The sequence below is a fragment of the Anneissia japonica genome, unplaced genomic scaffold (assembly GCF_011630105.1).
Source record: "Anneissia japonica isolate Jap-2015-1 unplaced genomic scaffold, ASM1163010v1 scaffold585_len4108843_cov191, whole genome shotgun sequence".
Lineage (NCBI taxonomy): Eukaryota > Metazoa > Echinodermata > Crinoidea > Comatulida > Comatulidae > Anneissia > Anneissia japonica.
In genome coordinates, this window is record NW_022716829.1 from 1460614 (window position 1) to 1488430 (window position 27817).

Sequence of the window (27817 nt, forward strand, 5' to 3'; positions counted from 1 at the left end):
GAAGGATGCATTGAAAGCTCATAAACCAAATTAGAGCCCTGTTGGAGCAGTTCTTAAACTACAGTAAAACATAATTTATAACTAACTGATTGCTCTAGACATTGGGCTGACTCTTACTGTATCCAGAGGTGACGGAACTTGGGGGTGCTGTGTTATGGAGATTAATGTGTGACCGGAAATGGTCTGCAGTCAGTTGGTTGTTACCATGCGCCAGTGATGTTGGAGTATAGAGTACAGCAATATGAAACTATTATGTAGGCCTAATGAATGAATAACATTTCGGAGTTTGTCGTAGTGAAATGATTATTTCACATTTTAAGTGCTCCCTAAATTCATAAGTGTAAAGCTAAATTACAGTGATTAATTTAATTAGCGAAGATATGGAGACAATTATTTCGAATCCCTCTTTCCAAGAGGGGATGCAAATGAAAATGAGTACGCCGCGGTACTAATTTTCACAAAGAAATACACACAACTGGTTAGCTAACAATTATGTCAATGTTACATGAACACCTGGGAAGGAAGGTGCAATCACGTTGTTACCTAGCAAACGTCTGTACTGTATGGGGGAGGGGCTGCTGATGTACTGTGTAGCGGGGAACGATGAGGCATAATACTAGGCCTAGGCCTAACTAAGACAGTGGAATTATATGTGATAGAGAGTACACTTTCGGAAGAAATAAATTAAAATAAGAAAAAAAAAATAACTAAGAATAATTCATTTGCAGACGTCACCAAAAAATGAATATTTTATATTATAACCAAAATATTAATAACTACAAAGTTTCTGGGCGTAAATTCCCTTAATACGAATGAAGGGTTGCACAATCTCCTTGCCATATAAATTACAGCTCCCACTGACGTCTCAGTCGAGAAATACGGGTAGCTGAAATTTTTCTCGCAAATCTGACTACGATACCATATCCAAATTTCATGTTCCACTTTTGAGCCTGAGTTGTGCTTCACACTCGCCGCTGAGGGCGGCGTTCCGGGAACTCTGCGTCGAGCAGTATTAATGTCACAATACTAGTTGGCTGCAGTTGTCGACTTGGTAATCTCCCTCAGGTCTCTTAATGCTTAAGTTTGGGGCTATTGAAATATACCACCATTTTTTCATGATTGAACCAGAAACCTTGGGATTTTAAAGGCAGGCACTTTGCCAATAACTTAATCTCAACTCATACACCCATCAAGCAGAATGATTAAAAAAAAAAGTTGTATTATTGTTTTGCAGACCAGAGCTGATGGTGAAGAAGCTGCGTTATTATGCTAGACTAATTGTTGTTTGCTTGCTACTGAGGAAGATGGACCTCATCAGAGAGCTTATCAAAGTAAGTACTACTATATAATGATGATTTAAATGGTTCAAATTCATAATTTTATTTTCCTCAAATATAGAGATAGCAGACAACAAATGGAAATCCTCGCTCGACAATGTCTACCATACTTCAACTATTAAAGAGCAAACAATAATAATTATCATAACATAATAGTTTAAAAAATATAGAGTTGTAGAAAAGAAGACATCAGTCCGTCAAAGTGCTGGTTGCCTTAGTGATCACTGTGCATGTGCATTAGCTGTGCGTATTCGTAAGTACCAAGTAGTTCGCGCACTGACACTCTTCGCACAGCTCTTTGTTGGCGATACAGAGATGAATGATTTGATTGTGGTTAATGAAGTTTATTATGGTTATAGGTAGGCCTAATGTCCTGGTAGACATTTGTTGAATAGATTAAAATGTATTCTAAACATTATTATGAATTGTTTCAGCATTGCCTTATTTTTTCAGTTCTTTTGTAAGTCAGTGACCTTGTTATCTTAAGCCATTATGCCATTCTAGATCTAGACTTCATTCTTGTTAACAAGTGCCATAGAGTGATATTTCTTATGTCTGCTGTGTGCGTTCATAGCTTGGCCTAGCAACGAAATGTTCTATCACGTTGTGCTATAATAAAATCACTCCAGATTTTAGCTGTTTTGCACACGAGATACACAAAATCGGAGGCACTACTGTATATTGATCAGCGATCAGTAGAGAATAGGATAGTTCAGTGCAAATATAAGTGATGATGTCATCACTGACTTTTCAGATTACTGTAGTAGTAAAGCTAGACCAAAAAATTTAATTAATTTGGTGAGCTGATGCTCAAGTTGAATATATGGGAATGAAAATGTTTATTATACCCAATTGAAAAATGTAATCTTCCATTCCCACAAAAACATTTTAATGAATTATATTGAAATACAATTCTTGAAAACATGTATTATAAAGCTGTGTAATGGCTATTACTCATAGTAAATGAAATACTGAATTTAAAAAAAATCTAAATCTTAAAGCATTTTAATTTACTTGAAAGTCTGTTCTTGGAAATTTCAAAATATTATGTTTAAAAAACAGACCTTCATGCAATCCTAAGTATAACTTCAATACAAAAAGTCATAAATAAATTAAATATTGTGGGTTTTGGAATTCATAGTTAACAAGTTATTGAGTGAAAGGTCAGTGTACAAGGGATGTTAATTTGCATAAAAGGAATTTTGATTAATCATGGATCTACGAATACGGAATGCATTATTATAAATAATGGGAAAATATTGGGAGAATCGGAACAAAATTCTGCTTGCATATTTATATCAATTAAACCATTTATCATTGAAGAAAATAAAAATATTAAAACCAAAATATCAGTGTAGTCTGCCTGGACACACAAAATTGGTTCTTGCCTGAAAGGATGTATTCAAAATGGGTTAAAATGTTGAGTAGCGGTCAAGTTACTGTCAGCAATTTGTGCCATATTCCTCACAATTTCAAAGATTAATTATGAAGTAAAAATGTTTCTAATAAGGTCTACACAATATCATGTGTACATAAATAATTTGAAAATTAACACAGAACTTGAAGGGTCCGTTGGGATGATAGATCATGATGCAATGCTTTATAAATAGTAGGCTATTCATCTGATGATTCTAAGAAGGAAACAATCCAATACTGTAAAACCAAATGGCAGCCTGTCAGTGCTTAAATGGATTCTACTGCAAGAACGCGTAGACAAATTGATGGAATAACAGAAAATAAAAGCATTTGATACATAAAAAGATTATATTGTAATAATACATTAAATAAGCCACATCCACCATTAATTAGTAAATGACAACTTTTTGATTGTCTTGTGCCAATGGAAAGCAAATTTTTAAAGCAGTTTTTTTTTTTTATCAATAAAAATCATTGGAGTGGTGATAAGACAATTCCAAATATGGATTTTAAATAGTTGATCTCCATTTGTTGATTATGATGCTTTTTTGATGATTAAAGTTTGTAATTACTGATGTTCCACTTTTAAAAATTTAATTTAATTTGTGATTAGCTAATAACAGATTCTATTATCATCACTTTATATAAAAATATAGATGTAGAGTGTTGCACAGATAAAAAATATTATTACATATAGTGTTAGTTTACTGCTTCATGCTTATGACCATCAAAACAGAAACATAAATTGGTTTGAAAATCAATAGTGTGTGGCAATCTGTTCACTAATTTTTGTGGTCAATTAAAATATTTTGTATTATTACAAAATGAGTGTATAGTAGTCACACCATTGATCAAACAAATAAGTTGACCTCTATGAATCTGTTGTATGTACTAAGGTCGAGTTAATATGTTTGAGATTTCAATATACTACAAAGATGACAATAATAATGAATGATTGAGAAATCATGAATGTACTGTAGCATTTTCCATACCAAAATAATAGTTTTATTTCATTTGTTTGTCTCATTGAAATAAATCCTGAAACAGATAAAAGTAAAGTTAACTGAAACTGGCTTTGCAAAATGAGATTCAATATCTCTGTCGAGTGGGTCACTAAAGGATACTTACAACAATTAAATAAACATTCAACTTTCATACCGTTTAAATATACTAAACATTATTTATTGTAATAATGATTAATAATTGATAAAGAGTTTTAAAAAATTTAGGTCATTTTACTTTATAGATTCATGTGTTCAGTTGCTTCAATGTAGAAATGGATAGTACTGTAATATGAAGTCATGTGTATTTGGTAGCAAGGATATACAGAATACATCTAACTGTACTGTAGTGTACTTTAAACAATACTAGCTACAGTACTGTAATTTAGCTGTACAGAAAGTAATAAAATCTGTTACAGTACGCCAACAAATGACTATAATAAATTTAGTGTCCCTGTTTAATTGTACTGTATGCCAATCCAATCTACTTGCATTGTTTCAAAAGTGCATTCTTAGGGTACTTGGCATTTTCCAGCTTGAGTAGCAGACATGAATTGCATTCATAGTGCAAATAAAATAATCATAAAAATGAGTACCGTACTATATAATTTACTTAAATATTCTATTATTTTCAAACTTAGTATTATAATGTTATAGTGTAGAGTAGAAAGGAAGTGGTCTTGAAAAAGAAAAAAAATTATTAGATGAAAACAAATAAAAGCTATGCCATCGTAAAACGTGGATCATATGATACAGAAAATTGGAGAAATTATTACTGTTGTGAACCTACCGTTGGACAGAAAACAAATGATGATGATTATACTAGTGTTACCTGCAAAATATTAAAATAGTTTACTTTTAGTAGCAGTAGGCTTATAGCTGTGCAGTATAACCAACTTTGAAACAAAAAAGTTTTATATAATTAAGAAATAATTTTCGATGATGTGTGATTTTATTTAAATTTTAATTCATAGCCTAAATAGATGAAGAAATGATTTTTGCATAGAAATCTGGATATTGTAGATAAGCAAAAGAAATCTTAGGCCGATTTACAGTGTATAAATGTCTATACTTGTAACTGTAAATTCTTGTACATGAAAGTGACCCACTTACATGACCCTAGAGTTGAGAACAGTTTTGTGTGGTTTTTGTATGTTCGTGATATAACACCCGTGGGATCTAAAGACCATACGATCGATCGATGCTTACTATAATGATTGTATAATGTAGCTTATCATCAATTTGGTATTTTTACTGCATTGTTTTTTACAGTTGTTACAGAGGTGTTTGGTAAAGAAGTTAAGTAAAATTATCATATTGTCAGTGTTACCATCGTCGTCATCAACATTATGATCATTAACATCAACATCATAATTATCATCAGAAACATTATCATTCATCATCATCATCATCAACTTCATCATTATCGTCGTCATAGCCGGCCATCACCGTTACCTTCATAACCATCATAATTGCCATGATCATCACCAACATTATTCTTATCATCATCAACATCTTTGATTAACATGACATCATTCTCACCATCACTGCTCTTCAGTATACCAGTATTGGAGGCCAATCAAATTATTGCATGGTCTCCAATCTGAATAATTTAGCACATTGATCCTTATCATACAGTAGTGTACTGTAGGCTACTACTGTATATGGATTATATACCATACTATTCACTCATACTAATTAAGTTTTGTGCTAAATTAAATCACAACTTATTATCATTTTGTTAATTGGTTTTAGTATTCAGGCTAATTAATCTAATGATACCTAGCTAATTGTTGAACTTTGAGAAAATTCTAATTTGTATTCTTGTGATTGTATCTCTCGTTTCAGTATCAATATACCTTTTGATATTTCTTGATGGCTTTGGCATATAAAATACAGCATTTGCGATATTATTTCATTCTGTGTCCGTATACTTAATTGCATTGCAGATCCCTGGATGATTTTCTACTTACCAACCTATTCCTTAGGGTAGGAAGTACAAAATGGTTTGCTAAAGTAAACTTGCGGCTCCATGTTTTGGTACTGTAATTGCAACAGAAGCCGCGTGTGCGGTGAACATGGATTTATCGCTGCCAATTTGCATAGAATACACATTGATGTTTCGTTGTGCATCACTCGTATAGCACTGTTTACACTATATAGCTCATTATCATTGCACTGAATGTGTAGAATACTTTACTAGAGATTGAGAACTGCACAGGAGAGCCAAACATGATAGTAAAATGCGAAAGTGGTTTGTACTTATAATACCTTAGATTATAGATTTGTCCCAACAAGTAAAAAGCTTGTTGAAATAAATGTAAATTAAATAGAGTCAGCAATAATTTTGAACTTTAAAAAAAAATTTAAAACATGATTATTTTCACAATTTATTTTCCTTTATTATTGGACAGTTTCAATACAGAATATATAAGTATAGTAGTAGCATCCTTAACAAATATCAAGATGTAACAATATAAAAACTACAAATTTCTACTTTTAAATGGTTCATTAATGATGCAGTGGTGTTAAAACATACATGTTGTATATAAAATTTCAATTAGTAAAAGCTTGGTGAAATAAATGTATAAATTAAGTCAGCAATTCAGTTTTAGCTTTACAATTAAAAATATGATTAGTAGCATCCTTAATAAATAACAAGAAAAATGTTTACAATATAATTTATAACAAATTACAAATTTTTGACTTTTCAATGATTCATTAATGATGTACAGTAGTAATGTTAAAACATATAAAATTTAATTTTTTCATTCAAAAATCTACAGTAGTAATTAAATGTTTAAAAAAATAATAATAAGTTACATTTATATTTATTATGATTCCTATCAAACATTTTTTTAAATATCTTTATTTGTTATACTGTCTATTTTAGGACTGAATTGATGAGAAATTAAAATATTTTGAATTAGTAAAGGAAGAAATTTAACCTACCTATTATTAAATACCAAGAGTCAACTAGATTGTGTTAAGTTGTACAGTAGTTCTATTCAGATACTCATCAATACCTGTTCAGCATCTGGATGAGTCCACAGTGAAAGAGGCTGTGAGATGGACCAGCACACCATGTTAACCCCCTAATAAGCATGAGTAAAATAAAAAAATCTGAATCTTGTATTATTTTTAGGACACAAAAACCTTGCAAATTGAAGTAATTTGCTTTCAGTTGCAGAAAGTGTAAATTGTTTTTATCATTTTTTTTATTTTAGAGGCAGATTATTTAAATGTGATCAAAATTCAAAATTTATTTATTTATTTATTTGTTCTTTATGAAAACTACTACTATTTATAGTTTTAATATTCTACAATGTCTTTAAATGTCTACAATTTCCAAACAAAATATATTAATTTCCTTTTAAAAATTGAGTCAGCAAATACTTCGATTAACTACAGTATTGAAGTATATTAAATTTGTCTTACATGTTTCTTGCCTGTTGATAGAACCGTAATAATAATGTTATCCCAAAAAAAGATATGACATGAAATTTAGGCATGAATGAGGATTTAGAATGATGCAGGTAAAGTCTCTTAAAATATATAATGATTAAAAAAGGTACTGTATTAAAAACTTGTTTTCATGAATTTTGAAACAGTTTTGATATTGGAATTTGCTCAAATATATTTCAAATGTCTGGTATTCAGTGATGCAATTTTGTTCGATGTAATCGCTGAAGAGATTGGAAATATTTATGCCTACGTTACAAAATAATATCGAAGATCCTGAATTTAAAAAGATATATTTTTAATGTGTGCTTGAATAACGATATAAAATGTAGACATGAATTATGGCACTATCTTATTAGTTAATAGTTACTGTAATAGTTGCTTGTTTAATAGAATTTATTTATTGAAGATCGTTAAACCGAGGGTGGATACAAATAAAAATATGATTTATATCTTTTATTTTTAGTGATCAATCCTGCCAAAGTCTTGCTTAAAGAAGAATAATAAAATGTAATAGTTTAACACAAGCAACTCCTCTCCTATTCCCCGTAAAATTATCATTACATTCCTTAAATATCAAATATATTCAAAATAAAAAAAGAAATTATAAATAAATGACAGCATTTGCAACATATAAAAAAGAAAAACAGAAAAGGCAATAAGCAATAACTACACCAAACAGTAGATGTGTGAATAAACAGAGTTATTAACATAAAATGTCATAATACTTCTGTTACAAAAACTGATATCATTATAATGAGCCTTGATACCAGAATCTACTCACATACAACAATGTTGTTCTCATTTATGATACTGTAAATGTTATATTCAATTTTTGTTTGCATTAAATTAATACTGTATATTCTGTGACCAACCTTGTAAAAACCAATTATAATACTTCAATTTACACAATACAGCAACATTAATATATTCTGTGTGGAATAGCTTACCTGAAGACATCATCTCGGCTCCGTCTGTAAATGTGTTCAAAAATCGCTTGGATAATTTTTGGAGAGACTAAGATATGGGGTCTAAAAGGCTAAAACCTAAAACTTACCCATATATTTAATCTACAGTAATCTAATCTGTAGTAATATTGATAATATTAATACTACATATATTATTAAATTTTTGGAATTTTTTTTAGGTTAGATTGGTTGATATTTGGCAATACAGTGTTGCAGTAGCTCAGAAAATGTAGAATCAAAAAGTATAAAAGAAAAAAACAAACAAAACAAACTAGTTTGGTCACAGCCAAGCCCTAGCATGGATCCTTTATTTATCACGGTATCTGCATACTGACTGCTAGCTCATTAGTGAAAAAGTAAATAACAAAAATATTGGGAAGAATACTAAGGAAAGTAAAAAAAAATGACACAAAGGCTTTTGGATATCTGGTTGTCTATCACTTTGGGTCTATCGCATAACAGTTGATCAGCAATTCAACTATAAATAGATAGTCTGTAAATTTAATTTCAATTAAACAAAAATGAATTAAAAATGTTATGTGAAAGAAGAACAAAGTTCCATTAGGATGTGCAAATAGTATGAATGTCAATCTCAAAATTGACACAAGATCATTTTATTCTAGGTTTTGCTTTTATTTAAGCAGGAATAAATTATTATCATTATTCCTGATGATGCTTAAATTAAAAGCAAAATGTAGAATAAAATGGCCTCGTCATTTTTTGGACTGACATTCATGTTATGCAAAATAAATTGAAATAAACTAGTAAATGCATGCATATGATAGCTGGTTGAGCATTTGCTTAAGGGGTTGGCTGTGTCCTGTGCTGGATAATCAATGAGATCTGCTACATTTCATTTGCATTGCAAACAACCACTGGCCATTTTAATTATTCACATGCTATAGTATATTTACAACCAGTGACAAAGTACTCTGTTATTTCTCTGAATTACTGTAGCTTTAGTTCATGTCATTGTATATTGCTATCACTACAAACAAAATCTAATTTCATTGTTGTTATATTTAATGCATGCAATGTTAATGCATCTAATGTTAATTTTCTTTTCATCATTAAAAAAAAGAAAAACAAAATTATTCATAGGTTCCATGAATTTTTGCAATGTTTTCTGAGTACGTTTTCTAGTTATTTGTTGTTAAGTTTGAACCTAAATAGTAAACCATTGAATATTTATTACTAATTATACTGTAAAGTATTAAGTACTACTTAATTGTTGTGAGTTTGAGAAGCTTGGTTTCCATACAATCGCTACACGCTATCACTGACAGCTTTCGGTGATGCCGATTGGTCGGTCGAATCAGGAGACTTCCCGATTTCGTTGGGGACTGCTAGGCAGTACAATGATTGCACACTAAAAACACTGTAGCAAAAGCGTAGCGATGGTGTGGAAACCAAGCTAAGAGCTTTTACAGTATTTTTAAATAGTCTTAATTAAATAACTAGAAGTAAGATTAGGAGGCAAATCGGCAAATACAGTACTCATAGTGTATGATTCTAATCCATAATCAGAGTACAGCTTAGGCCTACTCTACTACTATTGCATTATTTCTATGCTGTTAGGTTAAAAATAAATCTGAAAAGTTATACATTTATAATTCACATATGAAGCATAAATAAACATGATAATCTCTGTTATTATTAATGCTTTTATGTATAAAAATAGTAATAATAACATATATTTTTAATCATGTATCCAGACATTTCTGAGGTGCTCAGACTCCATTTTGATAATATTGTAAAACTCATACCATACCAACATTATCTACCTTATCTTTTGTTGTAGGTGATTAAAAATGATAATTATAAATATTTCTTTACCAAATGCCAAGGGAGAGGATCGAAAGAGGATATTTATTTAGGTTTAATTCCTCTGTCCCTTCTGTACAGCATTTCCCTGCATCTTCATGGACAGCAGAGCTTTGAATTCATTAGGTATCATACACGACAATATTTTGATTTTAGTCATCTTCCATAGCAGAGCTAGCTCTTGTTACTTCCACAACAGAGATGTGATCTTGAATATGATGATCTTTTCTGAGTAGAGCTTTTATTTCCCTGTTTCTTTCATTACCAACCCCTTCTAGAATGGAACATCGATTCCTCAGGTTTTTTTTACAGCAGAGTTTTGATTCTGTTTGTTTCTTTAACAGCAGAACTTTGAACTCCTGTTTCTTCCACAGGGGAGGTTTGATTTCTTTGTCATTCCACAATAGAGTCCAATTCCTCTGTCCATTTCTCAGCAGAGTTTTGATTTTTCTGCCCCTTTTGTAGCAGTGCTTTGATGTCCCTGGACCTTGAAAGGAGAGTTTGATCCCTGTCCCTTTCACAGCAATGCAGTCTGATTCCCCTATCTTTTTCAAAACAAGGTTTTGATTCTTGTTCATCTCCGAGTATAGTTTTTTTTTAGATACCCTTGTCCCTTCAACAGCAAATCAATTAAAAATATCATATAAAATTATAATATCTACAGTGTGCAAAGCATATGGCAGATTCCTAATTGCTCTGTGAATAGTTTGGCCTGACTTGGCCTGCTTGTACTTTGGCCTGTATTCTCTAGAATAGATCACAAATGAGACTCAAGGCAATAAAATTGACAGCAGATTGAAATAAATAAGTACCATTTGCCTTTCTGTGAAGCTCTTATAAGTAATTCCAAGCAATTAAATGTTAAAATCCTGCATCTCAAATCTGGTTTTTTTCTGCCGATAGAAATACATTGTTGATAAGAAGAAAAAAATAGAATAATAGATAAGAAATCCTGCATCTAAAATCTTTTTTTTTTCTGGCTATAGAAATACATTGTTGATAAAAAGAAAAAAATATATAGAATAAAATAGAGAAGCAAGAAATAATATTATATTCATTTTATTTTAAATATTTGTAATTCAATTCGAAGATTATATTACGATACAGTGTAACCTGAAAAAAAGACATTACATATGACATTTAAATATTTTTAGCACAGATATAATGTTTAACATTTGTTAACCTAAAACCACAATTATCAGCAATAAACATGAGCCATTCAGGCAATATAAGAACATATAAAACATTAAAATGAATACCTAGGGATTACCAAAACGCAGACTTTGTAATCACTACCAAGGCAGCTATTAAAACTAAGGCAATGATAAATTTACTTTTTAGTACAAAATTTAACTTCTGTATTCATTTGAATAAAATGCCCCAGGGCATTGATGGGCATATTCATAGTCCCTCTGTGGAATCATTATGTTTGTCCATAGAAGAAAATATTTATGCAGTGAATAGGACTATATTATATTAATATATAAAAATTATATATTAAATAGTAAAATAAAAATAAAATAGATACGCTATCAGTTTCTCTCTCTTTTTATTAATAATTGGACTTTTTTCTATATTCTTTGTAAATTTTTAGTACAATTATTTTGTATACAAAAAGAATAATATTTGAAACTTGGTGGGTATAGAGATATTTTGTCATTATATAAAATTTATGTCTTTCAAAAGAATTGTTCCCTGCATGTTTCGCATTGTCATCCAATTCTGAATTGCTGAATGTCATCTGCTATTTATATCATCTATTCTTCAAAAACATGTAATTAATATTTTTTCCTGTAGGAATTATCCCGGCATATTGATGAGTATGTGACTTTGTTCGATACATCTGACAAGATGGAATGGTCATTAGTGCTTGGAGAGATCAATGCTTTTATTGAAGTAAGTTTTCCGTGTTGGCTAATACAGAAGTTTAATGCAAATTGCTAAGCAGTATTGAACATTTTTTTTTTCTATGCAACATCACAAGGTTTACTGCTTAAAGTAGTTATTTGAGGATTGTCTTTCGCTGTAATGTATATTGTGGGACAATATGTACAATCCATCAGCCAGATTATGATTATTTAATGGAAATTTAATGAAGGCATTATATTTTTGTTGCTAAACTCATCATCATTAAATGATCTTAATTATTGAGTGAGAGTCAAATATAAAATTATTATATCATCCTCATCATCACCATCCTCATCATCATCATCATCATCATCATCATCATCATCATCATTATCTTCATCATCATAACTTAGAGTGCCATATGTACAGTATATGGGTAGACTGAAGGTTTCACAATTTTTTTCATTGACACTAATTCCTTTATTTTATTACACCATGCTTTGTTGCTAAACTTGTTATGCTTTGTTGCTAAACTCGTTTGCAGGCAGATGCTCAAGTAACTGTTGTTGATAAAGACGCAAAGCAACTTACACTCTCTCATCGTCTTAGCAAGGACATGCTGCCTCCACTAGAGAAAGGTTGTCCTGTGTATATCACACTGCAGGAGGCATTGATTATAGGCAACTCTCAAGAACAGGTATGTTGGCAACACCTTTACAAAGATTAAATGAATAATAATTTTGCTTACAGTTTTTCCTTGGAGCCATCCTTGTACACTTTCATCCAGTACTGTTCCCCAGTTTTATCGATGTTGTTATGTTTGGTTCATTTTCTTTTAGCACTCTACTAAAAAAAAACAGCTGATGCATCTCAACAAAACCTTAACATTTGTTATACCCAATTCACTCTTACATAATATCATCTGTTGTAAAACAAATATCGTTGCCTGTGAAAACATATCCATGTAGCAGTCTTGAAAAATTTTCCAAGATTTCATAAGAGTCCCTTGTGATATATCATATACTTTACCAACCTTGTCAAGGCTGGTGAAGATTATGCTGTACTCATATTCTGGGTCTTTCAGTCATCCAAATTGTAACTGTGATAATATTTTACAATTTGTCTACCCATGAATTTGGAATCAGTATAACACAGAGAGGAGTGAAGCTATAGGTTGGTGGTCTAGATCCTTGCTTACCATTCCAATTCGGATTCCTGGGTTCAAATCCCTCCATTACAATATTTCGAGACATACCCAACTCACTCGAGCCAAATGTGTTGTACGAGAAACATGCTGAATGCGGTATTCCCACTGAGATACAGTTGTTCTTCACATATTATTCCTGTACAAAAATTAATTTCTGTTTTTGTAAAGGTTAAATTCAGTGAGTTGACCCTTGATATGTATAGAATGTTGCAAACTATTGAGAGGGAACCAGATCCAGAAAACAGCCAATCAGATCACATCATTCCAGAATCACAGGTTAGTCAGCAATGAAGATATCATTACACCAATACCATTACATTACTTTTTTTGTGTGATAGTTATTCTTGTTTGTTATTGTTATTATAGGATATTTTGGCACATATATAAAGCTCATGGCCGGGATTTATCAATCCCAGCTTTGCAAATGTCTTAAGACAAAAAAGTTTAAGATGTCCCTAAGCAAATATCTTGAGCTGATTTATCAAACCATCTTTGCAAAATCTAGCTTAAAAATTGTCTTAGATGTCACATGCGTACAATCAACCTTTTAATTTTAAGCACTTTTTAAGCTTGAAGCGTTATTGATAAGTCAGACTTAAGTATAAAAAATGGACTTAAGACGAATTTAAGCTGATTTCTAGTTTGATAAATCTGGCCCCTGAATTTATATTCAAAGATTTAACCTACATTTACATTGGGTCTGAACCGAAATTCAGCCCTTGTTTCTGATAAGCTAATGCCAGCGTCCCTATTCTTTTACACTGATTCAATTTTCTAATCGGTTTGGTATGCTCTCTGAACCAAAAGTCCGGACTCCATGTGAATGCACCTTTCTAGAATGGAAGTCAAAAGCTGACCGTTGGTTTTGTGTCGTGACGTGACCTTAAAAAAACATGACAAAACAAATGCTGCCCTCTATAGCTTAATAAATATAACTTGCTATCTCAACAACAATGCCAATGCATAAATTCCTACAGTAGCTGCAACATTATTGGAAGCCGAGTATATATTCTACAGTTGTTTGATCTTTGAGAAGAATAATATGAAGAGCATGGTGCAAAAAATGGATGTATGCCCATATATAGTCATGTTGTGCCTATATATGGTCATGATATGATGTCATCATGACTATATTTAAGAATGTCGCATGTTTTTGACAAATAAAATTTGATAATTTGGAGAAGGCTTAAAACTGACATGGAATTATGTAATGTTATTTGTTTAGGGTTTCCCAACTTTGTATTGTTGTTTACCAACTTGGTGTTCTGCACCTGTTAGGTTTCTTCTTCCGTTTTGGATTTTATTGTTTTGTGCTTTTGTTTGACATATCTGAAATTTGAATAAATAAATAAATTGAATAAATTATTGTATTATTATTTCCAATAAAGTTATACACATTGGCATTTAGAATTTAAGGTCATGAGTAAACTAGCTTTAAACTTGCTCTGTGTTACATGATATCAGAGCAGTGTTCGTCCAATGCTATCAGTTACAATGTATCATAACTTTCGTTTATAGTGAAACATATCTATTATGAAATTGATGTGGTGTTGTTACAATTTCAGGATAATCTTCAGAAAGTGTCAAAAAAGGAAAACCCACATAAGTACCTACTGTATAAACCAACATTTGGTCAGTTCTACACGTTCATGGGTACAGCTTTCAAGGTAGGCATTATTAACAAGCTATTTTTGTAATACTGACTAACCTTCGATCGTTTTTATGGCTTTCACTTGTGGTTGATGCTAGCTTCATCATTGTGTCTTATAAACTAGATTATATATTTGTATATAAATCATTTGTGTTACTTTATTTGATTTCAGCTACAATTATTATATTTGTTTTATAATTGTAAATTCTATTACCATTTTACTTTATGTATTATTTTATAATTATATATTTTTTTTAAATATTTATTTTCATGAACATTGAAATCACCTGAATGTCACATTACATGATGAAACACTAATAAGCTACATCATTCTTTTCTTGTCGTAGATGGGTAAAGAATAGCTAGTACATGTGATAGTATTTTAAAGTATAGTGTTTAACACAACTATAACAATGAATTAGCATAATATGATATAAAGCAAACAATACTATTTTAAGATTAATACAAGAATAAAAGTCAGTTTAATGAATTGAATATTTTGAATTACATCTTAATTTACAAAGCTAGTTACCTCACATTATCTAGCTTTTTGCCAGTTCAAAATTTTGGCTTGTATTAATGTACATTACTGTAAATTTTTAGCATCAAATGCATTTTCAAAATTTTCAAAAATCAAATATTTCACATTCTCTGTTGATATAAAATATGCTTGTTATTGATTTAATCTTGCAAATTCTGCATAATGTGATGCAATATTGTTCTAATTACATTTGTGAACAGGCAATTCAATCCTATAATAATTGATTTTGTGATGGATATATTTTAACTTTTGCTACCTGTATATCGTTAATGATATCATGATGAGGAACACTGAATAAGGAGGTTTATTTTCTTGACCTAAAATCAGAAAACAGATCTTGTGAAATGAAACCATATTTTTTTTTTTACCCTGGTATGAGAACATAGTATATATCTTTCTATGGCCTGGAGAATACTGTAACTAGTATAGTAATGTTAGCTTACACTCAGTATTGGAATATGCCACCATGTATCATTTCATGATAAGAATTGGCAATTGCTGGTGATGAATAAACATCTGGCATTCAGTAATGCACAGTGATGTATCACTTTATGACAAACTTTCAATACTTCAATTAGCTATGACATTTTATTACTAGCAAGTGGGTCAGTGTAAAGCTTTTTTCTAACCTTTCTGTTTTATTTATCTGAATCTGTCTAATTCAGAGTTGTTCTTAATTAAAAGATTGTTATTAAAATTGAATGTGAATATTTTAAAAAATGAGGGTTGAGTAATAGAAATGATAAGAATATTAGTCAACAGTGTAATAAAAGTTAAATTGAAATCCACTTGAGAAAGATCACTGAGAGTGTTCAAAAATTAAAGAGGAAATTAGTTCAACCAAAAATTTCAATTCAATAATAAACATAGTATTTAACTATTAATAATTTTATTAATAATATAAAAGATAACCAATTTTATGTAGATTGTGTATTGATTAATAGGTTCATTTCTGAATTGTAGGTCATAGGTTTGTCACTATAAATGATAGATAAGGTAAAATACATTACAGTAATTATATATATACACATATATACATAAACATTGATTAATTTATTTATTTGTTATTGTTGATTGTAAGTATTAATCAATTGTTGTTGATTGATTAATTAAATAATGATTGATTGATTGATTATCAATTTTGATTGATTAATTATTGCATATTAGAATTTAATGATTGATTGATTACTTATTACATAATTAAATATTAATCGATAGTAATAATGATGGTTGATTTATAGAGAACATATTGTAGAGACCTCTATGTGCTTAACATTATTACCCCTGGTCATTGGATCAAGCACATATGGAACACATTATTGATTGATCCATTAATCTATTGATTAATTGATTATTGGTTGGATATTAATTGTTGATTGGCTAATAGGAGCTTCCACCAAATGCAGCCTTATTGCTGTACATGTCGGCTGATGGTTCTAACGGTTGCGAAAAACCACAAGATTATGGTGCTTATGATTATGGTGGCATTGCTACAAACAACCGCAAAGAAGGCTCCGAACAAAGATCGAACAAACCAAGTGGCAATCTTAAAGAAATGCATTGGTACGTAGCCTGTGGCGATTATAAGAACAAATTATATAAAAAGAGTAAAAAATTGTGATATTAAGCTAAGTTTCATAATTTTGCTTATGATTATGATTATAATTATGCTTAATTTTGAGTCTTATGAGTAATATGATTATTTTATAGAAATTGACCTAGGTCCCATAGATTTAAAGGAGGCATCTTAACCACTACCATCCATTCATGTTATCCACTCTCCTTTTTTCCTAATCTAGTTTCTTCAAGTCATTATTCATTTATTTTATTTAGCTCTTGCTTTACCTTCATTCTGTAATTCCCAGTCCTTTTGTCTCTAACTGTTTATGCATTCACCATATGACTACACTCTTCAATATATTAGCATATTATATATGAAGCGGCAAAGATAATAACCATGGTTAATTCCCAGTAGTCACGCTTTATTATACATTGAAGGGTTTGCATATCTTGCTTCATGAATGAAAAAGCAAGCAACGTATATTATTATCCAGAACACATTGTTTATGGAATCAATTTGTTCATGTTTATTGTGAATACTAGCTGTTGTGTATTATTTCTTGAAATTCAAATTAACATGTATTAATCATTATCACTCTCATCATAATTGTTATTTGCATTATCATCCTCATTATTTTCATCATCATAATCATCATCAATATTATCATCATCATTAATATTATTATCATCATATTAGCAATGCTCATTATCATAATCATCATCATCAATCATCATCATAGTCTTTCTAACCATCATAATAATCATCTTCATCATTATCATCTTCATCATTGTTAACATAATTATCATCATTGTCATCATCAGCAATGCTCATTATCATAGCCGTTGTCATCGTCATCATTGTCATCATCAATGCTTTCCAATGTCAGATAGCACATGTTATGCCATTCCATATAAGTTATAGACTGAAATATACAATGAAAATATATATGCATAGACTTAAATTTACTATGGAAATATTTGTTTTGATGTTTCCTTCAGTGTGCATCCAGGGGACATTTATCCATTTACCAGGAAGCCTCTCTTTCTAATTGTTGACAGTCCTAATAGTCACGTCTTTAAGGTAAGTTACATAATGTTACACTAATACCGAACTTACAAGCTTTATATTGATATTAATATATTCAAAAGTAGTTTTTAACAACATTTTTTTTTATTTAATGGCATTGACAGGGTATTCCAAACTTGTTCGGTCAACCAGTTATCATCCTCATGTCGCCAGTTGCGTTACCTCTGACCCTTCAGGAACGGTGTCCAATGAAGGGAAACCTTTTTACCTTGTTCCTCAGTGATCCTTTGATGGCCTTTTGTTCCATCTGTGACATTACAGATGTTCCTGCGGACTTGTGGGCTAAGTGCAAGAAGGTCATGGTAAAGGTTGTCAATGATTCTGCGAATTTGCTTTGCAAATCTAGGGGTATTGGTAAGTATTGTTAGCTGTAATTAACTCAATAGGTGTCAAATGAGAGAGTAACATTAGTTCTGTTGACCTAAGTCCTGGGTTTCAAAAGATAGGACTGTGACCCCATTTGAAGGCTTATTTGTTTACTTATATTTTTTTGGGCATACCATAATTTATACCAGTAAATCATTTCAGAAGATGCTAAACTGGCCCAAAAATGCTCTAGTCACCAGGACTTGACTCCCACCAAGGCTTTTCCTCCATATATCGTTTTCTCTGCCTTTTAGACCTCCTGTTGTCTTAACTTTTCCATGTCAGTTAGCCACAGTTGCTAAATATATACTTGATTAAAATGTAGGAAATAAATTGATATAATAATACAGCAAATTAATGAATGTCTTGGTTTATTTCTTTCTAGATCATGTCTATATGCAATTTTATGGTGATGAATTTTTGAGGCTATTTATCCTTCGTTATGTCTTCTGCTACGCAACACTAAGATACCACCGTGGTTTCAAAGTAAGTGTTTTATTTAATTTCTAAAACCCTCACCCCCCCCCCCCCCCCTTTACCACCAAAATCAAAAAGCCGTATGTGATTGTAAGTATTTTGTTAGGTATTAAAGTATTTTAAGTGTAATAAAATTACGAAAGATGAAGGTAGTCCTGTATTCATTACTGAACGTAGGGAAATGAGCTGTTAGCCCATCGTATTAAACCTAGACCTTGTGTGGTCTGGTGGCCAGTTCCTTTCCATGCTGTCTTTTTTCCTCACTAGAAGCCAACCGGTAGTAAAATTACTACAAAAATGATTTTACTGCCATTAAAGGTACGATTATAATAATCTAAATTGGGTTCCTTTGATTATTGCAGGATGAAAGTTTTTACCCACAATCCCATCCTGACCTCCGTGGCAATGACATAATGGAGAATGCTCTGTTGCATAAGCACGTCCTAGAGTTAGCATCCATCTTGGATGTCAGATCAATCTTTCTGGAGGTTGGCGAAACAGATTAGAATCGATCCAGAATACTTCAAGATGGATTATGATACTAGACGTTGGTGAAGCAAATTAGAGGAATTAAAGTTACCATTGCAAATGGTTGATGACTGGCATTAAAAGATGGCCTTTCATCGATGGTATTGTGACAGTGCTCGTTTCCACTTATTGATGAGATTGGTGTGTAACCAGGAGAAAGTTGTTTTAAAACAAATATATCCACTCCATGTGTTGCAGAAGATAAACACATCACAATGATTAGGGTGTTGCCACTGTTTTGAGTGCTGTACTCAGTAAACTTGAATGATATTTGATCAGAGTCTGTAAACTCTGATGGTATTTATAGATATAGCAGTCATGTGACTATGTGCCTGACCTTTGTACTGCTGTGTACCCTTTGACCTTGGTGCTGATTGTACCCCTTGACCTCTGTGCTAATTGTGATTTTAAATTTTTAAATCCATAAAATAAACTGTCTATATCTGATATGTTTTCAAAAGTGTAGGATCACATTGTTATATTTAATGTACAATACTTAATTCTAGCAGTGGACCCATGCATATACTGTCATATATTATATACATAGATATTAATATGATATTCTGTATTTGATACTAACAAGCAGGTCACGCATATGAGGCTTACCATCCCAAAACTAGTGTACTGTTGCTAAATGTTCAACTGAGTAATTAGCATAAGAATGTGGTAGTATTGTATACTTTAGTACAGAGAAGCTGTAATACTTTTACTCATAACTTTGGCAATGGTAAGTTGATTCTAGTAAATGACCCATTATTTTAAAGCTTGTAATGTGGAGAATAAGGATATATTAAAAAATTCAATTTTGATGCTGGTTTTGGGATGGCAAGCCCAGGCCTGGAAAAAAAAAAAAATTTGTGCCTCCGACCATGAAGATAGTCTCAATGAAATGCCTCCATCATCAAATGTTATCCATACACTATATAGCCCAACTATTTCCCCAAAAATGCCTCCAGAATAAATCATATGCCTCCGACCAGTGGCGTAACGCCTATCCGCAGGGCCCCCAAATTCTATAGGGGCCCCGAAGGGGCCCTACTCATAGGTTCGTCGATCTAGCACCCTGACCAAAAAGGACTTTGTTGATAAATAACACCATAATGTGTCTCTGAAATCGACTGTAGGGCATATATCATATTATAACGATGAAAGAAAGGGGGCCCCGTGTGTGGGGGGTGGGAGCTGCTGGCCCGGGGCGCCGCTAAATTTGTCAAAATATTTTTTAACTGGAGATAAAAAATATATTTACAATTTTATGTCTGTGAAGTGCCATTTTCTGGATCCATATTATATCATTTATTCGTCATTAAAAACATTTAGAATAACAGTGCACATCTAAAATCACACGATGGAATTGGTGACTGGGACCCAAAAAGGGCCCCCAGTTTCAGAAATACACAGGGCCCCGACCACATCGTTACGCCACTGCCTCCGACCACCAGTCGCATGGTCTTGCACTTTTTCCAGCCCTGGGCAAGCCCTTGTATGACGATTGCTGCCAATATCTGCAGAATGTGTTTTTTGTAAATTTATAAAATTGCATTTAAAAAATTGTTAAACCAGCATGTGCCATTGTCATGTGCTAGCATATCCCACCTCAGGCAAATTATAGAATATTGAAAATGAATAATTAGTTTTAATGATTTATTTGCAGAGAGTCTATAAGCGTGGTAATTTAATTGTGAACATTCAATAATTAGATGTTAAGTACTTGGGTATTTAAGAGAATTCATGCTCAGAATATTAAATGATCACGTTGCCTTTAATTGCAACTCATCTGAATTCTTTCTACTAGACCGGCTAGAAATTATCAAGCCTCTCAATAGAAAAAAGCTCAATTTAAAATGTCAGTGTAATAATGCTAATGGGTTATATTGTCCCATGTGGTCAGTGTTTAGTGAATTCTGCAGCATGTCAAAATATTGTCTTGAATTATGCGAGTGGGTGTTTACCACAATTTTATTCAGAATATGTTAACAGTACAGTATTTTTAAAGATGATGCAGCTTTCCATTTCACAAAGACTGTAAATTTACCTTTTCATTGTGAGTGAATATTGAATACAGATAAATACAATACAAAATAAAATACTGTATTCACAATACAATTATTTTACATACATTTTACAATTAATTTTAAAATGTTTTTTTCAAAATATTTTTTGTGGTTCTTATTGCTTTTAAAATATAAAAATATTTGAGAAAAGGTCAATTATTAAAACAATGATGTGTTAGAATATAAGAGCAATTTTATTGAGCTAGAATGCTTTGAAGTCATAAGTCTGAGTGGTTAATAATAGTATTAGTGTAATACGGACACTCAAGATGAGTGCTGAGAAAACTTATTTTTATTCCTCTTCAAATCCTCCTATACTGTCCAAAAAATTATAAATTGAATGCTTACCAGATGTTTTTATAGCATATAATGTTAATGTTCTTAATTGATTTAGATATTTCAGGAAAAAAAAGCCATTCCTATTCAGTCATACAGGGTACTATAGGAGACAAAGCAGCCAGCCTGTGCCTAGACCTGGTCTACAGAAACAGGGAGAGTTCACTCCTCCTTTCCCCACCCCCCACATATAGTTAAACTGTGTTAATTTACTTTCGTGCAATATTGGTTTTTGTTTCTACGACTGTATTTGCCCCTTTTTGATTCTTTGTTTCTACTTAAGGTTGCCTTCATACATCTGAGCCTTGCTTCCAATGATAATAATTTCAGCCAGTTTGGATAATTCTGAAATAATTAATTTATATTTGAACTCTTTAAACATTTGTGTTTCATTCTCTTTAAATTATTATTTATATTTCTGGTTTACGCAATATTTCAGTACTGTATAAATTATTTGTATGATTAAATTCTTTCATTGTTATATCAACAGTGATTGTTAGTTATTGTATGCATGTGAATGCTGTAGAAAGTTATGAACAAAATAAAAATTTGACCTCGAAATGTCTTCAATCTAAACAAATTTAAAGATATATTGTCCCCATGTGAAATTCCCAAAAAAATCAAAAATAATTTTTGAAATTTACTTGCCCATTTTGAAGTAATGTAAAAATTATTTACTTCATTTTAAAATATATCTGTGCCAATTAAAAGAGTATAGTTCTTAATAGGTCCATGGTTGTACAAGAAATACATTTCTAATTCTTTCACATTTGCCATAAAATTGACTGGCAGATAATTTAAACATTATCAGTCTGCAATTCTTGCAAAAATTGATTTTTTTTTTTAAATCTTTAATAACTTGAGCAATTTAATGTTTTTAAATTGTAAACTGCATAATCTCATGCTAAAGGGGTTTGTTTTTTATTGTATTGTATACAATACATCTTCAGTTAATATAGTTCATTAAAAAAATTTCTAAAGTTTTCAATGCACTGTGTTCTTGATGTACAGTATAATATGAATTCAGGTGATGATTTAGAATACTGTGTTTGAGTATAAAATTTACATTTAAGACCAAACTATTGTGTTGATCATGATATAGATATGTTGTTGACATTAAAAGCATTTAGCTTGAAGTTCTATATATGTAGGCCTAATGATGCAGAGCATTTCTGTTGAGTATGTCATCAATAAAAAAATGACCCTATGCCTTTCAATTCTAATATTCTAAGAAATTATTACTTGTTAGTTCAATTTAAAAAGATAATAAAGAAATTTTTTTATATAAATTTGTGCATAGTATTATTATTACTTGTTATGAGGATTGGAATGAATGAATGAATTCTCTTATTGAGTCTAAATATGAGTTCATAATCTGTTCAATTATGTTGGTTTATTTTTAAAACTCAACTATAAGATTTTTTGTGCAAAACTGCTTTGCTGGTCCCTGATAATTTCTGATCTTGTTCTTTACTACATACAGTAGATAAGAGTCAATCATCTCATTTTCTAACAGTATCTCCTCGCTGATCAGGCACACAAATGAAATGATTTAATGGACAAACATTGTTGGACACATTTTGACTGCAAGATGGATTGGTTCTGCTAAGCACCAAATTGCAGCAAAGGTTTCACAAAAGGAGTGTATAAACATACGTGAACAAACATGTTTGCAGGACACCACGTCACGTGGGTTTGTGGGACAAGCACATTGGCAGATCTGGAGGAGGGGTTACCGGGTAGCACAGACACTAAGGGACCCTTAGGGGTGAAGAAAGTCATGGATTGAGTTCCTTGTCCACATATCAAGCCCCCTGAGCATCTTACATTAGATGGATATGTGCGCTATATAAAACTACACTATATATATATATTATATATATATTATTAAGTTTAACACTTAGTATTGATGTAGTAAGCAATTTGTAAAGCAGATTCTATGTTTTAATAGGAAACTGCTGAACAGTTGGCCAAGAGATAATATGGTTCCTATTTTTTGTGAAAAATTGAGTGCACAAAGTAGATTTTGTACATGAAAATTTTTATATTTTGGTTACAGAGACTTCAAATAGCAATAAAATGTTTATGAATAGAAAAAAAAAATAAATTAGAACAATAAGAGAATCAACAAGGCTCCTTCAGTACAAGACATTATGTTTATTTCTCACAACTTAATTTTAGTCTGTCAATATGTGCTGCGAAGGAAGATACATTTTTACAAATACAGTAATAAGCGTTATTTTAACATCCAATGAAAAACACCATCTTGTTTCATGTGCTGATCTGGTATCAAAATGTCCAATATAACAAACACAAAATATTTTTCAACATTAAAATGCTGAGTGTCAGGTCTTTATGCTTTGGAACACAAAATTATAAGCATGTCCCTTGACCTTGTTACAGAACCAGCTGTAACTCATTTGCATATGAAGATTTAAGTACATGCTATACAGTACAAACATTTTTTTTCCCGCATAACACAACTAGGACCCCATTACATGTGCCTAATTTTTTTGCTCCTTATTTGAAGGCCAATACAAATATATATTGATATTTTAATAAATTGATGAACAATATGCCAACACATTTTTTTTTTTGTTATTAATTCAATCTTATACTGTAGTTGCTTTTGGTTTATGTAAAATATACCACATAAAGGCCTTAATAGCAAAATCTTTGGTAGCCACTTGTACACACTGTACTTCACCCACCCAGCAAACTATTACACTTGTAAAAGCTATTACAATATTCTCACATGGCCTACCAGTGAAATAGTCATCTTGGGCATATAATGTCCTGACATAGCACATGGGGTTATCCTAGGGTGCTATAACAACATTACCACAGGTTGGGGGGGGGGGGTCATCTGAGGGGATATGATGGCCTATCACAAACACATGGAAGTTACCTGAAGGGTACAACAGGCACTCAACAATACACAAACGATCTGACCTATCATCACAGCACATTTTGGTTTATCAGAAGGCTGAAATACTGTATGGTCCACTACAATATAATAGTAGGGTGCAATAGGATTTTAGCGGGTTACATTAAAAATTTATTGGAATAACATCAAGCTACACCCTATACCGTTGTTCATTGCTCATTATTTTCCGCAATTCGTAAGCTGATATTTGACATGTTTCCTTGAAACCTGGACGAAGTTGCAAGTTAACATTTAGAGAAAATCAATAAGTAAATTGTTATTTCAAAAATTATCAAGTTTGATATTTTGTTCTATGTTCATATACTATCTATCTTCTGACATAATTTTTACAACTAAAAAGTACAAGTTACAATTTCTTATTTTCTTATATATTTTAAAAGAGTTTGGAAACTAAGCCAATTTTCTAACTGTTTACTGCGCATTCAGTAATGTGTAAACTGAACTTATGCATGCCTACTGAAGTTTGAAGTTGTTTTGTCAGTTGTACTAAAGTTTTTTTCACACTAACAAATTTTATTTGACAAATGTGTGTGAATTGTCCTTATAAGTGCATGGTGATGTCATATCATACCCATATATGGGCACAGCGGCATACTGTAGCTAGGTGCGAAAAGGCCCAGTGCAAGATTAATTGCAGGGCCCTTTAATGTGATATGGGAATTCCCTTTTCTCATCAGAAAATTAATCATAAGAAGTGATTCTTTTACCTCCTACTCTTAAAGGCCTAGGATAGTAATAAATAGGCCTATTAATGATAATCGGATTCATAAAAAATTTAAGAGGGGCATATTTGGTCTGGCTATTCTAAACTAATCAAGGAAATTGTAGCACATAAAATTGTCTGAAATTCAAAATTTTTTGCTACTTTGTCCAGATTTCATGGGAACATGACATATATGCCCTCCAGGAATGCTCAGTCATCCTCTTCTCCTAGCTCAGGCTGAAGCCAGCCTAGTAACTGTGGCGTGTAGTAAGATATAATCAAATCAGCACCTGTGGGAATGAATACAAGACATACATTTTTCAGTCTATAAAAAAAGAAGTATTAACTGTCCATAAAATCACTTAATCACTGAACAAAATTACAAATTTCTTCAGTATCCTTTCCAATATAATCAGTCAATAACAGACTGATGTAATCAACATCAGACTATTTTCACAGAGGTTTCGCACGCGATATGTGTACATATATGTTTAGCTATCCGTGGTTTGTAGCCATGCTGTGCTTTTTGCAATGACAGCCAAATATAGCATAGGGCCTTAGTAGGCTTAGCCCAGCTAGGCTATTCCATTTTCTTCTCTCATCATGCATCTCACAATCAGATTTTGGCATGGCCTAAGTTTTGGTATGTAAGGTTTTAAAAATTTAAATGGTAGTCGAATCCCTTCTTGCCCAGGAGAGTTGGTTATTTTGCAACTCAAAAATGCCTGGCTACTATATAAGCTAGGCCTACAGGAAAATCCTGACACTACCAAGCAACAACGTTTTATAATACCCCAAAATGAGACGCATCCTATCGTAACTTGCTGTCTTCAAAAGACATAAAAATGGCACGTACATATTAAAGATACATTTATTTTTCAAACTTACTGTAAAATGTGAAGAAAAAAAATGAAGATCGTACTAGAAATCCAAAATGTTCCTACGCGTTTTTCACTTATGTGTAGTGATTGAGATACAGTATGTGTTTAGTCCACACGGTTAGCGGACATGAACCGGCGTATGACGTCATAAATGATGACGCACGCGTCATACTAACTGTATGCAATCATCATTATGACTTGCTATCTACCTCACCTGCTCTTCTCATGGCTGTTAATGATTCCATGACAACAGTCTTAAGTTGGAAGGCTCCGGCCTGGCTTCCATGGTATAACATGGCATATTCTCCAGACACTTGGTACACAGCTAAAGGAATGTTAGGATACTGAAAAACAGAATTTGCAATAAGATAGGTCATGAGAATAGAGGTTTTGCTTTACACAGGGCCAGATCCAGGATTGCTATTTGGTGGGGGTGGGGGTAGGGGAGGTGTGTGGTTGTCCAAAAATATAGCCAGCTTACATGCTGGTCTACCTATTTCCTTTTATGTTTTTTGAAAAGCCATTAGGAGTCCTACTCTTCTTAATTTGATTTAGAGCAAACTAATATGTAGAAAATACATATGCATTTTTTTTTTCTCCCCGACATTGTGGTTTTCTACCCAACATTCGAGGAAAGCAATTATTTTTTTGGTTCAAAATGTACATGCTCAAGTAAATGCCCGTCAATTTCTCTGTAAATGCGGAACTACAACATGTAATTACCGTCAAAATGTGTTATTGCGTGATCCTAAAGACTTAATCCCAACAGGTTAGAAAAAATGTAATTCTACTGGAGTAGAATATTAATAGAATATGTTGAGAATGATGTTTCTTCCATTAGTTTTGTTAGGGGGAGGGGGTGTTTATTCAAGGGAGGTGTTCATTCCAACTGAGGCTCTTGAACGGATGTTTATTCAAAGAGGGGCATTTATTCAAATACATACGGTATATGTTTTATTTGAATGTTTGAGGTTTGTTTCAGATTTTATTGTAAGTTGTTTAAAAGTTTACCTTATCCTTTGTTTGTCTGACAATATCTAGGTACGGCATTCCAGGCTTCACCATTAAGAAGTCTGCACCTTCTGCAACATCACGATCCTTATAGAATAAAAATAATATAAACAATACAGTACTGATTCCAGTAATAGTTATTCCAAAAAAATTAATTTTAGGAATAACAATATAAGCTAACTAGTAGTTAGAACTGCACATACTCATATCAAGGTCAACTTACATAAACACCATACACACAACATAGGTTTATGTCAACTGACCTCAATTGCCTTTGGATACGAACAATAAAGAAACAAGCTAGGCTTACAACTGCTCTGGCAGCAAGTCCTCTGGAGCCTGGGGGTAACTGATAACAACGTCGGTCCCCGAATGCTGGGGCAGATTTTGCTGCTTCACGGAAGGGTCCATAAAAGCTAGAAGCAAACTTGGCACTGTAGCTTAAAACAGAAACCTAATTTTTAAACAAATTTGAAGGGAAAAAAAACAGAAAATGAAAAGTGAAGAAGAAACACAGTATGTTGTTTGGGATATTTATTATCAAACCCTCTTGAACAGATAGTCCGGCAGCTTAGCAGATGGATGTGGACGTTCCGGACAAAAGCACCAAAT

The 27817-nt window shown here is 32.0% G+C and overlaps 2 protein-coding genes across 2 annotated transcripts in view; one reads left to right on the top strand and one right to left on the bottom strand.

Moving 5' to 3' along the window:
- The window catches only part of LOC117109831 (protein SCAI-like), a 40764-nt gene extending 17812 nt beyond the window's left edge, over positions 1-22952 (top strand). Inside the window, exons 5-14 of the mRNA XM_033252264.1 lie at positions 1235-1331; positions 11806-11904; positions 12401-12553; positions 13232-13339; positions 14629-14730; positions 16643-16818; positions 17815-17896; positions 18007-18256; positions 18654-18754; positions 19108-22952. Coding sequence (XP_033108155.1) covers positions 1235-1331; positions 11806-11904; positions 12401-12553; positions 13232-13339; positions 14629-14730; positions 16643-16818; positions 17815-17896; positions 18007-18256; positions 18654-18754; positions 19108-19251 — 1312 coding nt within the window. The 3' untranslated portion in view covers positions 19252-22952. The remainder of the gene's footprint in view (positions 1-1234; positions 1332-11805; positions 11905-12400; positions 12554-13231; positions 13340-14628; positions 14731-16642; positions 16819-17814; positions 17897-18006; positions 18257-18653; positions 18755-19107) is intronic.
- Positions 22953-23800: 848 nt separating this feature from the next.
- Positions 23801-27817, bottom strand: part of LOC117109852 (delta-aminolevulinic acid dehydratase-like) — a 17953-nt gene continuing 13936 nt past the window's right edge. Inside the window, exons 6-9 of the mRNA XM_033252297.1 lie at positions 27516-27659; positions 27206-27292; positions 26409-26538; positions 23801-25603 (exon numbers count right to left, since the gene is read on the bottom strand). Coding sequence (XP_033108188.1) covers positions 25524-25603; positions 26409-26538; positions 27206-27292; positions 27516-27659 — 441 coding nt within the window. The 3' untranslated portion in view covers positions 23801-25523. The remainder of the gene's footprint in view (positions 25604-26408; positions 26539-27205; positions 27293-27515; positions 27660-27817) is intronic.